At 36.5% G+C, this 15683-nt stretch overlaps 1 protein-coding gene across 2 annotated transcripts; it reads left to right on the top strand.

Moving 5' to 3' along the window:
• Positions 1 to 827: 827 nt before the first annotated feature.
• LOC121234709 lies at positions 828 to 12003 on the top strand. 2 transcript variants are annotated; one of them, XM_041130769.1, is made up of 7 exons: positions 828 to 959; positions 7804 to 9420; positions 9513 to 9594; positions 9750 to 9816; positions 10568 to 10753; positions 10866 to 10926; positions 11219 to 12003. In XM_041130769.1, exons 2-7 carry the CDS (start codon positions 8193 to 8195, stop codon positions 11452 to 11454), a joined length of 1860 nt encoding a protein of 619 aa, XP_040986703.1. In that variant the 5' UTR covers positions 828 to 959; positions 7804 to 8192; the 3' UTR covers positions 11455 to 12003. The 2 variants fall into 2 exon arrangements, with proteins under 2 accessions (XP_040986703.1, XP_040986704.1); XM_041130770.1 differs by having other exon boundaries at positions 834 to 959; positions 10574 to 10753.
• Positions 12004 to 15683: the final 3680 nt, after the last annotated feature.

The raw sequence follows: 15683 nt of genomic DNA, 5'->3' as shown, positions 1-15683 counted from the left end.
GTCGATAGTAGTAGCCTATCCTAACAGCACCAGCACATCCTACCGTAAGTTTTGAAAAATAGGTAAATATGTTTGAAATTTGTTTTATTGTAATGTTGACTTAGAAGTGGTGTGATGATTTTATTGTGGATTGAGGGTCTAGGATTTTATTATTAGGGATTTTCTTGTAAGATAGGGTGCAAAAGAAATCAATATTAAGGATTTTCTTGCATCAGTATTGTTCTTGTAAGATAAATCCGTATTTTCTTGCATCATCGTCCTTGTAAGACTCATATATGGAGTCTCTTATCGTATAATATTAATATTTCTATGTAACTCTTAATTTAGAACAAAAATTGAAAAAAAATTATTAAATTGATAATATTTTATTATTATTTTGATTAATAAATGAATAATTAATGTAAAAATAAATTTTGAGTGAAATAACCAAATATAAAATCATGTGATATTATGACATTTGCATTTGCATAAGGACAATGAGCCATCGCTTGGGGCTCCTGCTGGCTATAACATGTGTTTTTTGTGTTTTTTTAAGTTATTTTTTACATAGATTTTTTTAACACTTTTAAATATTTTAAAAAAATAAAATAAATGTAGAACATCATTAAAAAACACTTCTTTAATCAGAAAATAAAAAAAATATTAAAAAATACTTTCTTAATCACGAAGTAAAAAAAGAAATTATTAATGATGTTGTGAATTTTTTTATTTTTTAAAAATATTTAAAATTGCTAAAAAAATTCATATAAAATAAAAAAATTAAAAAAACACATGCTAGAAGCTAGCGGGAGCCCCGTCGCTCTAGCATTATTCTTTGCATAAGTGCAAATCCATAATCCAACGAGGATGCTGTTTCAACTGAACAAGCAATTCACGTCAAAGAAAAGTTGTCGAATTTTCCGACCTCTCTCTGTCCCATTTCATCTTACGATCCCTGCGACTCAAATCCCCATAACAAGGTGCTCTCTCTCTCTCTCTCTCTCGCTCTCTCTGTTCCTTTAACGTTGTCGCTCTAGTTTTATCTGTTGTTGGATCTGTCTTCAATTTGTTTCAAAGTTGCCAAATTTTTACGAAATGGGTATTGGTAGAGATTCTTTCTAACAGAATTAAGCGTTATAAGTGTTGATTTCATCATTGGCAATGTTTATTTTTCTTGGTTTTACTTGTTTTCTTCTATTCTTAACATTCTCATTGATACTCTGTTTGATTGCTGAGACGAACTGAAGCAGATTAAAACTAAGTAAAATTAAAATAGGAAAAAGTTTGGCGGTTACGCGTCTCGGCAGATCCGATATTCAAAATTTTTGTGCTGTTTTCCTGATAAGTATAAGACTTTGCTCTGATTAATGCGGCAAGTGCTGAGAAATTCCCAGAAAAGAAACTTGGAAAGTTAGTTGATAAAGGCTAGTTATGACTAGGAATTAGCCTGTCCTTGATGATTTGTTTCCCCTTGTTATGTTACAAATTTACCGGTCAATTGCTATTTAGTAGTCAAAAGATGAACTTGGGATGAGCTTAGATTCGGACGTTCTGGTTTGATTTCACACCAGGGGTTACTTAACACCAAAACTTGGTGGGTGAGGTATGGCATCATGGTTTACTCCCCAGCCCTGGAGTTTTTTTCAAAGGGCTCTTCTTTCTTGAGGTTCCACTCTATAGAGAGAAAAAAAGAAGAAGCAATTTGTGTTTCGTTTTGAGGTCAAATCCTTCTATGATGTGCTCAACCCTCAAGTCGGAGGTTCATTTCCTTGAAAAAGCATACAGAGGAACAAGGCTCCTTCAAGTGTAGCATTCTTTGGTTGGACGGCAACCATTGGGAAGATTCTTATGGTGGATAATTTGACAAAGAGACAGGTTAAAAAGTTGGTTGACGTTATATGTGGATCCAGAGTGGCGGATACATCGATCACCTTCTGCTTCACTTTGAGCTAGATAGGGAGTTGAAACTATTGATCTTTCATCTTTTTGGGTTTGAGTGGATTAATGTCTCAGTAGGTACTGGAGTTGTTAGCGAAACCCTTTGGGTAGATCGTTTCTTTATGCTTAGGGTTGTGTATTTCACAAGAGTGGAATGCTAGAACCTTTGAAGATGGCAAGAGGACAGTATTAGAGTTAAAAGCCATTAGACTCGGCTTCCGTTGTAGTTGGATGGCTGCTTGCAACAACTCTTGATTTGCTAGTTTTCTAGATTTTATGGACTCTTATTGTTTCTCCTATTCTATTTAGTAGGGTGTGTTCTCTTATATACTTCCTTTGTACGTGGGTTGCACACCTCTATGCTATTAAAACAATTGACTTATAAAAAATATTTTGTTTTGAAATAATTTTTTGCTCTATGATTCCTTACTTTTAATATCCCTGTATCAAACCCCTAGGGCTGGCTCAAGTGGTAACGACCCTTGTCTTAGGAGTATGCTCCTCCTAGGTCTAAGGTCTGAACCCTTAGGTGCAAACAACTTCTTGGGGCCACATCCCATCGGTGAAAGGCTGATGATTTACCTAACCCATGTGCTGTGGACGTGTCACACGGTCATGGGTTTAACAAATAAAAGATACGTTTCATTTGCATGCTGAGATTCCTTGTCATCAAGGAATATCTTTGCATCATTTGAAGTGATTGAATCCGTTGAGTCATGGTGGATTTGTTGACTTGGTGATCTAGCTGATTGCTATAATTTCTTTACCATACTGCATGCAAATACTTGTTACCCTTGAATATTAATTTCTTTTAGGATGATCATTGTTTATTAGATAGCACCTGTCTCGAAGTAGACGAGGTGCTTTCCTTTATAGGCTGTCTTAAAATATTTTATTTTTCATTCTATTTCTCTTCAGATTTAGGAAGATTAATTTATATATATATATATAAATTTTGTCTCATTAATATGCTTGCTATTTATAAGCTCCCATCTAGTTGGAGACAGAGGTTATATGTTTCTTCCAATGCTCACCTTCCTCTCTGCACTTAATGAAAAGAAATAGGATTGGCTTCTTGTTGTTATTCAAAATAGTTGGAAGAAGTATAGTCATTGAAAGATAATCAAGGACCCCATAGGTACATTAGCATGTTGGAAATATCCCTGTCCACCCTAGTGTTTGAAAGAGACCCAAAGATTCTCATTTGTGGTGTACGTAGCTATAATTATTCAATTGGGTCTAGTGATTTTGTTTGTGGTTGATTGATTGATTGATTTATTTGCAACCAACTGTGATAGTTAGTAATTTTATTGAAGAAAAAAGACCAAGGATGTACAACCCTATAACGTTCAATTATATGAGAGAAGCACCTACACTAGTTGAAGAGAGATAAAATGAAAAAGAAGAATATTTCAAATTTAACTTGTCAAAAAAATTTAAATATGTGCTTCAAGGTGCTTTGTTCAAGCTATTAAGACCAGTGATATATTTACAAAGTTGTTTAATTTTCAACAGGGTTAATTACAGAAGATAATGATTTGTCTTCTAAAAGTTGCAGAATCAGTCCTGAAAGTTGTGATCATGATCGTGAGTTCCTATATAGGTTCATAAATATTTTGTCCAATTTGATAACTTTTCAGAATTTTATATAGACTACTGGTTTTTAAAAGAGATGGGCTTTGATCAGGATGCGGTGCAAAACCTTATTTTACACCTTGTAATGGGAAGATGGCATGTCAGCTTCCCAGTATTTTCAGAAAAATGAGTTGAACTGAATTGATTCCCAAATTCGTATAAATCTCATTCTTAGAGATATTTTCCAGCCTCTGAGTTTAGCTTTGATCCCTTCAATCTCTGCTACACATCTCGCCCTGGTCTGCTGGCTGCAGATGAAAACAGTAGCTGATGCTTGCCACCTACTCTGATTAATTTTTACTAGAGGTTACATCATGTTTTCATGTTCAGTTTCCACAAAGAGATTTTAGCTCCATCACCTTGGTCGATAAAAGAGTGAAAGCAATATCTTAACACATGTCACAATATTTTCCCAGAATGACCTTGCAGTGTCCACAAGCTCACAACTACTTTGCAGAATGACCTTGTGATTTTTTTATGCATTTTTTTTTCTAGAAACTTTTCAAGGCATGCATATTTCCTAATACATGACACAATATTTTCCCAGAATCTCATTTTGTTGGAGTGCATCTTTAAAGTTCATTTTGCTTGAATCTGTCAAAACTGGCAGTTTAATCTTCATAAAATTTCTCTCTCCATTTATCCTCTCTTGCATAAAAAAGGATCCTTTGACGCTACTAAGTTTGCTCAACTATCACTTCAACACTTACTACCATTGAAGTTTCTGCCATAAACAGAGCATCTACTTGAGCCTTGGGAATATGTAACAACATAACCATCCTTGTACCCATTTTTATTTACCCTATCTTCTTTCTCGTATTGAACTTTCGGAGAATTCATGAATCCTAATAGAAAATAAAACTTCATAAAAACTTAGAAATTGAAAACGAGAACAAATCACAAAACCAACATCTCCACCGTCAAGGGCTTCATTTTCGATCCAAATACCCAACTAACTAAGAAGAAGAGTGAGTGGGTCAAACTTGGGGTGGCTATTAAAACAGGGAGCTGATGGGAGTGGGTGATAAGATGTGACAGTTGGAGATGGAAATGCTCAACAACCAAAGACTAAACTTAAAGAGGATTGAAAATTTCTCTGGTTTTTTTTTTTTTTTTGGGAAATGATCTGGTGCATTTCACTTTTTTTTTATTATAAACTAATGGGAAGTTGATCTGTCAACTTCTTATTTGATGGTGTAAAGAGAGCTTTTGCACCACATCCCTGATGGAAGATGACCTCTTTTCAATATGATATTGTTCCATGGCCCCAATGGTCACCTGTACGAGTCTCCTTAGGGCCACTGGAAGTTTACTTGGTCGTTGACTTTAGGGCCCCATGGGATTAGTCGAGGTGCGCGCAAGCTGGCCCGGATACCCACTGTTATAAAAAAAGAAAAAAGAAAAAAAAATGATATTGTTCCATGGCATCTGTCGTAATTCAGTCTCATGGTTTTTCTTTATTTGATTATGGCACTTTTTCCTTGCTTATTTTGTATGTGAGGCTTTGGTTTAGTGTTTCTATCGAGTAATTCCTTTTCCTTTGTTTGGAATTGCCGCAACCAGTGTTTTCATTTCTGTTCCGGCCGGAACGGCTTAGAGGGATGTTCCATACCAGCTGAAATTCCGGTCATTTCGGCATGTTCCAGCCCATTCCGGTCGGATTCCGGTATTCCGGCCGAAATTAGCATTCCGGTCCGAAACATTGATGAAGAAAAGTCTGTAATAGAGAGTGATGGGGGAGGATGGGGAAGAAATACTCTGTACGAATTCTCTAGAATCATGATTAACAAAACAGAAGGCATCCAAGATTAAAAACTGTGATGAAGATTGAGTTTTTATATTTTGAAAAGAAATTCTTACAGCTCCTCGTGAAGAACCGAATTACAAGACAAAAAGACGTCATAGAAAGACAGAGGGCTCAAACCTGTTGAAATATGAAGTTTTAGGAACTAACTCCATGTAAACAAACAAGAATTACAGACAAAAGACATAACCATTAAGAAGTGAAACCCTATTGGGAAGCAATAATCAAAGAGAAAAAGGAGTCACCCCCCACCTTCTAAAATTCAAAAACAGCCCCGAATTCACACCCAGCTTCCTCCGATGCTAAAAACATGGCCACCTACAAAGAAGCAGTCACTTCTCTCTCTCTCTCTCTCTCTCTCTCAAATTTCTCTCAAGAAAGAATTTTCTCTAATTCTCTCTCTTAGCTTTCAGGAGCAACGAGAAAACTCTCTTAACTTTTTTTTTTTGGAATAAACACTCTTAGCTTTCTGGAACAAGTACTCCTGAAAATAAAGATATCCATTACTCTCTCTTAACTTTCTCGAGCAATGTATACTCCTATAAATAAAAAAACCTCTTGTACAAATGAAAAACCCACTGACAATCTGTCAATCTCTTTGCTTTTTACTATGCTTCATTTTCAAACAGCTTTGAGTAACTTTTCACTTTTTATTATATTTTTAATATTTATATTGATATTTTTAAGATTTATAATGTAATTTTTATATATATATATATATTTATTTATATAACGACTATCTCGAAACGGTACACCAAAGCGTACTGGTACCAAAATATTTCGTACTAGTACCTTAACTGGAATGATCACCAGAACCGAATTCAAAACTTTGGTTGCAACACAAGCATTCATAAATTGGAAGTATGGAAGGTGGATAATCCCTAGTATGGCTTAGAAAGCATTATGGAGTTTTAGAATTTCAAGATTTAGCCAATGCTTAGCTCAGAACTCCTCCAGCAATCTTATTGGCTTGGTATTGCTGCTGCATTAGTTTGTAAGTTTAAATGTTGCTCAGACTTGTGCACCCAACAGATTATGAGCATTGGTGGTTGTATTTATCAACTATTATGTGTAATTATGTAAGAATTCAGAGGCCTGGAAAGTTACTTTTGCTTAATAGTTTGACAATTTCTTACAGATAATGTAATAATGATTTCCAACTTTCTCAAGTCTGGTTATTTAAAAATCCTGTACACTTCTATTATGAATAAGCCTGTATTTTACTTCTTAAGAAGAAAAAGAAAAAAAAAAAAAAAAGGTTGTGGCTTATCTTTCTATGAATAAAACGTGTCATTTATTAGGAAGCTATTCCATTCTGATCTCTATATTGCATTAGCTTATGTAATCTATTGTCAAATAGTAGCAAGATGTATTAGAAATCTGCTTTATAGTAATTTGGTGATTGTATTTGGTTTGATGTATTTCAGGAGATTACTACTACAAGTTTAGAATGGTAATTGTTTGAATTATGGACTAGGAGGAGGATAGGAGGACATCGTAACGACCCAAGCATTCACCACTTTCCTATATACAATTCAGGGTGTTACAATCTTCCCCTTTAATCCTTGATGTCCTCGTCAGGCCATTCTATCATAGGTGGCACGACTCAAATCTCACACTTCTAGTGTTTTTTTTTTTAAATTAAAAAAAAAATAGACCCAAAGCACCTGTCCATGAGTGACCCGGCCCTAAGTTTATTAAAGAGCCTTCACTTATGACGGATGAATACCATGGTAACAATCATCCCACACTTCTAGTTGGAATTGATTCATATACCATTTGTAATGACCCAAGGAAGGCCGAAGCCACATTTGGGGTCTTACTCCAAAAGGACCGGTCAATGTTATAATTCGAGCCCCTTGGAATCCATTATAAAAGGCAGCTACTTCTTCCCAAACAATGTCAAATCCCATTCACCACCTTCTAATATACGATCCAAGGTATTATAACATCTGTGTAACTTCCCTTCTATTTGTGAATGGGAAGTATGTATTTTATGATGATGAGACTTATGTAGATCTGTCTTTTCTACTCTTCTTTGACAATCTCTTGCCTTCTTCTTCTTCTCAAATAAGAAATTACAATAAAATTGTGTATAACATCCTCTTTTGGACTGTATGTGTCATTTACCAGAAGATAGCTTTCATATTTTTCTTGTTATTGGTGTCCTTGTGTAAATTTATGCATTATTAAGAACAAGTGCTCCCATTGATTATAAATTCATCACAAGAAACCAGCTCAGGTCTTGAGGGTTAATGCCTTCCTCCACTTATTTCCTTTATCAGTCTATTATGAGACCCTAGTCTTTTCTACAAGAAATATTGAGCTCTGCTCTTGGATCTTTTACTTGTGTTTTTAATTATATATTTGACAAGCAGGACTTCTGTATAAGATTTCTTTTATACCATATGATGCTTACTTATTGTTTATATTAACAACTGTTGCAGGGAATTGTAAAGAAAGGGACTAAAAAGAATCAAACAAACAAGATTGTACACGTATTTAAACTATGGGGAAGAGGCCCGCAAGGAGACATTGATTGGAGATTGTTTGGAGTAAAAGTGGATAATGGGAGGAAGAATGCTATGATATCTGGTAGTGGAAGGTCTTCAATGCGGAGATTGATACATATGGCTTCCAATTATATTAGCTAAAGATGGATGTGGTGAGTACAGTAAGTGATGCAGAATGGAGTTTGTGGCTTAAGAGGAGCGTGGAGCATATTTAAGAAGCACAGTCATTGTGTGAAGATTAGTGATACATTAGCTCGTTACTTCTTGAATGCAAACTAGTCCTGAAAGTGGTTTATGTAGATTCTTTGGATACCGTTGGTGGAATGACAGGATCGGGAATGCCCCAAAGTAATTTAGAATCAAAGAAAAGAAGAAAGGAGAGGGGATTGCCTACTGCCCTTGAAGTAGATCAATCTCTACAGTCTCCAGTCAAATCGTGCTTAATGTTGGAACGAGAAATGGCAGGGTCTCATGTAGAAGTAAGTTGTTCTCAAGTGAAGGTTGAGGGAAAGGAGCAGAATGAGAGGCATATTAGGTCAGAAGTTAAGGGTATGGACTGTGATCTTCAAGAAGTTGCCACTAATGTCAAGCATTTTGGGAAAGATGAGAAGAACACTGTTTCTGAAGTTTCAGAGATGAACTCGGCAGATGTAAAGCATAAACCCCTCATCCTTGGAGAGCATATTGGATTTATTGAGAGTGCAAATACTGGTTTGACAGAGAAATGTGATGATGACCTAGAGAACAAATGTATTTTATTTGACCAGAAGAATCTGAAAACTTATAGTAGGGGGAAAAGAGGTAGAACTGTTAATGAGAGAAGTGAAGTGTCCTCTACATCCTTTCAAAATAGTTTAGAATCCATAAAGGATGATATGCAAGGGCTTATGAACCAATTTTTGGGTGAATTACCAACAGCCGAGTTAATGGAGAAGTTAGATACCTCGCTCTCAGGAGAGCATGTTGCCATAAAACAGGTTATGGAAGATAAATTGATCGAGGATGCCTCATTTAACTGCATGAATAGTGAACTTGCATCTAAGGACTGCAAGGAGAGAAGCAAAATGACGAATTTGGCAAATAATTTATGTGAAATTAGTTTTGTGAATGATGCTTCTGTGCCAGATGTCCCTAAAGACCACAAAGACCATAAATATGGGGGAAAGCTTCGTATGAACCATATCACAGGACAGTATACATCTCATGTAAATGAAGAGCTTGATAAACCTGCATCTTATGGTAATGGTATGACTACTACTAATTTATCTGGATGTGATCCTTCATACAAGCACCGAGAGCAGATGGATGTTGAGATAGCCGAGATGAAAGTCAGTCCATCACACTTAGGTGTAGTAGAAGATGACACTGATTCAGGCATTGTTGTCAAAGAGCACAATTTTTCAGAAATATTGAAGTCTCCAACAGAAAAATCTCTTTTGGATTCTTCTAAGAAAAAGCTTCTCATCCTTGATTTGAATGGGCTTCTTGCTGATATTGTTCCTTATGTTCCTAATGGGTATAATGCAGACATAATGATATCAGGCAAAGCAGGTGAAACTCGACACTGAGCATGAATATAGAGTTTGGCATTCAAAGACTCAATTCTAACTTGACTGTCTCTCTTTCTGTTCTTTTTTCCCCAGTTTTTAAGAGGCCTTTTTGTGACGATTTTCTACAGTTTTGTTTTGACAGATTTGTCGTGGGTGTTTGGTCATCAAGAACCAAGTAATAATCAATCTGTCTGATTACTCTTTTTCCTCTTTAGTTTGAATGATTCTTTTTTTATTTAATTTTTTTAAAAGATGTGTAGTCTATCGCGATCCAATCAGCTTCACTTTTTCTGATTGATGAATTTGTGCCTTAACTGTAACATTTTGTAGGAGGAACATGGACAGGCTGATTGATATACTTATGGGAGATTCCAGACACAAGTTACTCTTCTGCTGGGTAATTGTGTTTTAAATCTTCATTTGTTGTTACTAAATTTCATGTTTTTGTATCAATTTCTGGGTATGAAGTGTGCTTGGCATTTTATGTTTGCCTTTCTAGTTCATCCTTGACCAGTCACCACCACTCACAGTTTTAATGTGGTACTAAAAGAGGTGAAGTGATGGCTGTCGTATTTGATTAAACTTTCCTTTGTTGTAATCAGTTGCCTCATAAAGTTCCAGTACCTACTCTCTGAACTTTGTTTTTGTCAAGATTGTAAACTTATATCTTTAAGGAGTGTCCACTTTCTGCTTGTCCACTTCCCTCACTTTGCCTATGATCAGGCGCTGCAGCAAATTCATAGTAACATTTCAGAGTTGCTACCATTCTAAAATGCTCCCGATTTGTGAACTTGTGATTTGCTTTAATAAGTTGGAATTTTTAAAAAGCATAATGTCATCAAACATTTATTGTGTATTTTTTGTTCTTTCTGTCATTGCAATCTTGTTTGGTGAATGATGCAACCAATTAAAACCATGGCTTTTTAATCCCTAGGGGTTGGCTCAAGTGGTAAGAGCCTTGGTCGTAGTGGTATGCTCCCTCTATGTCTAAGGTTCGACCCCGTGGGTGCAAACAATTTCTAGGGGCCATTGATGAAAAGCCAATGATTTATCTAATCCATATGATGTTGACAAAAACCATGGCTTTTACCAAGGCATCATATGGTGCAATATTTTCTAATGTTTTTTTTTTTTTTTTTTTTTGGCAGGATCAGTCACACTGTACCAGTACCGGATTCAGTACTGTTGAGAATAAAGAGAAGCCTATGATTTTGAAGGAACTTAGAAAACTATGGGAAAAGCTTGAGCCTAATCTTCCATGGGAAAAGGGGGAGTATAATGAAGCAAACACATTGTTGGTCGATGATTCACCGTACAAGGCTTTACTTAATCCAGTGAGCTAATCAACCCCACTGTCACTTGGGAAATATGGCCTGTTTTTTACACTCTGGATTATACTCCAATAATGATATATTTTTTCATCTTTGCATCTTCTTGTTGCTATAGGTGAACACAGCAATATTTCCACATACATATCGATATTGGAATGTTGAAGATATGTCGTTAGGTGAGACACTTTGGGTTAATGGAAAGTGAAAGTTCTCTCTCCTAATATAAATCTCTTCTCCAATCACTTAACAAAAATTTATAAATGAATCACTTGGTATTGTTGCTTATTTTTAATCCCAACCTGTGTTCTTTACATTTTTGCCACTGGAACTTGTTATACTGTTGGCTATGTAATTCGAACTGCAGGTATGTCATTTTGGTAATTTTGGAATGTAAAGTGTTGCACCATCTTACTTTTGCTCTGATTATTTAACAATAAGCCACAATTTTTGCACTTGCTCTCACCACAGGACCTGGCGGTGATCTTCGATTTTATATGGAAGGGTTAGCTATGGCCAAGAATGTTCAGAAATATGTTGAGGAGAATCCATTTGGTCAACGTGCCATTACTGAATCAAACCTATCATGGGGTTTCTACCGTAAGGTTATTGAGATCACCAATGCACACCCACCTCAAGATGATTCCAATACTACCAATGCACACCAACCTCAAGATGATGCCAATACATGCTTTGCTTACCAGTAGTACTGATGCACTTCATATAATCACTCACCCAAGACAGAAAGTTCCAAATTGAATTTTGTTCAAATCAACACAAATGGAGAGTACTCAGGGATGGTTGAGATGCTGGTGGGTGTACTTCTTGTGTTGTCAGTTGTTCAAATGTGAATGGATTTTGTATGATAACCTTACATACTTCAACCTAGTTCAACTGTAAGTGGCTCCCACCTTGATATTAAGGGCCTTTTGTATCGTGACCCTTGACCTTTTGTTGTTCCCTAACCACATAACGTTTCAAGATTATTGTAGTAAAAATCATCAGCTGAAGGCTTTCTTTTGTTCTGTTCAGCTTTAGCTGTAACATGATGTACCAAGCATAGGACAGTATTCATTCAGAAAATCCTTTTTGATATGCAGTTTTTTTTGGTTCATGTGACAATTGGCAGTGCAATGTATATCTTGAAGTTGAGTTTATTCCCTGTATGTTTTAGTAGGAAACATGAGTTGGATCTTATGTAATAGTTCAAATGATTTCTGATATGTAATAATAGTGTAGTTAGACTTGAACCCAAATATGGAGAGAGGTAAAGAGTTCTCCAATTAGTCTGTTCGATCTGTTTCAGTTGACATTCTCCAATTAGTCGTCAGAATCTGGTCGTTGACAGCCACCATTAATTTTTTAGAAAAAATAAAAATAAAAATAATTATAAAATTTTGAATGTGTGGGTACTGATATTTTAGTTATGATGAAAAAGTTAATGTGAGTGTTCTTGTTTGGAAGGTGTAAAAACCCATTTGACACCTCATCCTGATTTTATATATATATATTTTTTCATTTAATTATAAGGAATAGAAGCTACACTAGCGCTCGATATTGGGAGTATTTCATAATTCTGTGAATGGTAGTAAAATAATTTGTGAATAATAGTTAAATGATTTGAGTTAAGATATTTTATTGAGTTTTGGAAAAGGAAAAAGAAAAAATTGAATAAAAAATATTATAAAATTAAAAATTTGTTTGAATATAATTTTTTTACATTATTTTTGTTTTGAAGTTTGAAAAAGTTGTATTGATTTTTGTATTTTGCTTTGAAATTTATAAAAAATGTAATAATTAGGTAATTATTGGATAAAAAATTTAATGATTTGAAATTGAAAAATATATTGTGTTTGAGTGATGTTTGGGAATGAAATGGTGAGAATTTTAAGAATTTCTCATCTTATTTGATTTACCAGGTGTAGCCTAAATTTCTCTCTATTGTGGCAAGTCCGATGTGGGTGTGATTTTGAAGCAATTATTTTAAAAGATTTTCAATTATAAAGGATCAAAACATCATTTTGTGGGTCTGTTTCCAAGAGTTAGAGTAGTCGTATGTGGTTATGTGGTGTAGAGGTCTTAAACTAACAGTGTATGGTGTAGAGAGTCTAGAGACCTTACAATAGTACTCAAATGAGTTTTCCAAAGAGAATAACTTCAGACCGGAGACACCTATAAATTGAGAAAAACAGAGACCAGTAGCGCGCTGACACGTAAGGAGCACATGACCAAATTATACCCCGCATAAACAGCAGATCTCACTTGCTTCCCTCACTCTCTCTGCCTCTCGATTCTCCCCTCCCCCTCTCTCTCTGCTCTCTCACTCTCTCTATCGAAGGAGAAAAACCATGCTCCCTCTCTCTCTACTCTCTCAATCTCCATCTCCGAAAGACAAAACTAAATTCGAAAGGCATCATCCCATCTCCGTCTCTCACTTCCCTCCATCCCCATCTCCAAAAATCTACTCCCTCTCTCTCTGCTCTCTCATTCGATCCGAAAGACAATACCTCCATCTCCATCTCTCACTTCCCTCCATCTCCATCGCCAAAAATCCAAAACATCCTACAGCAAAACGCACATCATTAGAAAATAGGGATTACAAAAAATTAGGGATTATAAAAAAAAAAAGGGAAAAACACAGTACCGAAGGAGATCAAAGGGGACTGTTGTGAGTGTTTTCGTGAGGGAGATCGATGGAGACTGACTCGAAGGAGCGGGAGGGAATGAGAGAGAGAGAGAACCGACCGATTGATTTGGGGAGGAATTTCTTGTGAGAGATCGAAGGAGAGAGAGGGAGAGTCGAGAGATAGAGGGAAGAAGAGAGAGAGAGAGAGAGAGAGAGAGAGCCGCACAAATTCCAATCGATTCCTGCGAGAGGGAGAGTCGGTTTCTGCGAGAGGGAGAGTCGATCAAAGGAGAGAGAGGGAGAGTCGATCGAAGGAATTATCGAAGGAGAGAGAAAATCGATTTTGGGGAGAGAGAAAATTGACTTCGGGGGAGAGAGAGAAAGACGATTGGGCTGATTCGGGCTCATGTCTCTGTTGATACCCTGTATGCGTCTCCACATTAACAACAGAGGAAGGCTTACATGTCACCTCTCTATTTGTCTCCGTTATTCTCAATTTATAGGTGCCTCCGTCCAGCAGCGTTTCTACCTCCCAAATTGATCTCATTTATTTATTTCATTTTTTTTCCCTAGATTATTCCAAAAAATTGTGTCGTTTCCTTGCATTTTCAATACTAGTCTGAGTAAAAATCTATTTTTTCTTAAGATTTTGTTGAAGTTATTAAATATTGTGAGACTAATTTTGTTTTGATACTTTAATAGGGAAAAAATAATAGGTGACGGATCATCGAATTTAAATTTAAAAACAATACAAAGGTAGTTGTTGCTGCAACAGGGAAAAAAAAAAAAAAAAAGACCCAAAAGGCAATTTGGAAGAAGAGATTTGAGCAAGTGAGAGAGACTTGAGAGATAGAGAAATTAGAGAGATAGAGAGATAGAGAGAGAGAGAGAGAGAGAGAGAGAGAGACTTGAAGCAGAAGAAGATGATCGATATCCATAGCATCAACCCTAGAAGACGTGGATCAGATTAGGTACGCATCATTTTTTAATGCGGCCGACTCCCTGTCCAAACTCCATACCCAGGCCTTGAACCACCACAATTTCTCCTTCCAAGCAAGCGAACACCACGATCTTGTATGTACCACTCTTCTTCAGATTTATTTACACATATAATTTTGATCTTGATGGCGAAGAAGAGGATGCTCGAAGCATCGACCCTGGACGACGTGGATTGGACCAAGTACGCTGGAACAACTGGTCACTAAAATGGAATGTAAAGGTGTAATGAAGATGAAAGGAAACTATATTCAATCTAGAAAATAGAAATGATAACCGCTCTCTTCGAGGGGAGCTCCTCCACATGAACAGTAAACAGTAGAATATTCTAGATATTTCCCAAATTCCCCACATAGAGCGTATATAACTGCTAAAGGAGAAAGCGCTAAAATGTCCTTATTACACGCCGATCTCTCCAAGTCTTCCCCTTGTCGGCATGTAACAACTCCTTCCCCATTAGAAGACATTGCCCACAAGGTAAGGAAAGTCTAACCACAACTGGTGGTACGGCTCCTAGGAAGCATCCTCCACCGGTAGACCTTGTCATTGGACCAACAACTCCAATAAAGGTTTGTTCTTTACCTTCCTCTCATTTGGTTAAGTACTTCTTCCGGTTCATGTTTCCTAACACCATGAGCATCCATAGGTGGTAGCCTAGCTATAGGGTTTATGTGCTAAACCAATTTACGCTTCAACTGAGAGACATGGAAAACATTGTGGATCTAGGCAGTCTTTGGTATCCTTAGGAGATACGCCACCTCCCCGATTCGCTGTGCCACCTGAAAAGGGACACACAAATGAGGGGAAAGCTTGATGCTTTGACAATGGCTGATGGAAGATTGTCTATAGGGCTAAAGCCGCAAATAGACCCAATCACCTGTCTGGTGTTGTTCTTCCTTGCTTTTCTTGTCAGCTTATCTTTTCATTCTCTTGGGCTCTAGCCATATTCTGTTTCAACAGGTTCCATAGTTGATCTCGTTTTTGTAAGGTAAGTTCCACTTCCTCCACCCTAATTGTTCCAGAAACATAGCTTAATCGTGTAGGAGGTTTGTACCCATATAGTGCCTCAAAAAGTGTAACTTTCATTGATGCATGTTGGCTTGAATTATAACACAATTAAGCTAGGATTATCCACTATGACTGGTCCCTAGGTTACTCTCCCACATAACTCCTTATGTAATTTTAGACTCATCTGTTCACTACCTTTGTCTAGTCATCCGTTAAGGGATGGTAGATAGTGCTAAATGAAAACTGAACTCCTTATAAAGAGAAGAGCTCCTTCCAAAATTTAGTAGTGAATATAGGGTCCCTATT

Source organism: Juglans microcarpa x Juglans regia, chromosome 6D (genome assembly GCF_004785595.1).
Source record: "Juglans microcarpa x Juglans regia isolate MS1-56 chromosome 6D, Jm3101_v1.0, whole genome shotgun sequence".
Classification (NCBI taxonomy): Eukaryota; Viridiplantae; Streptophyta; class Magnoliopsida; order Fagales; family Juglandaceae; genus Juglans; species Juglans microcarpa x Juglans regia.
Note: the sequence above shows the minus strand (reverse complement) of the source record. Positions and strands in the feature narration are given on the sequence as shown.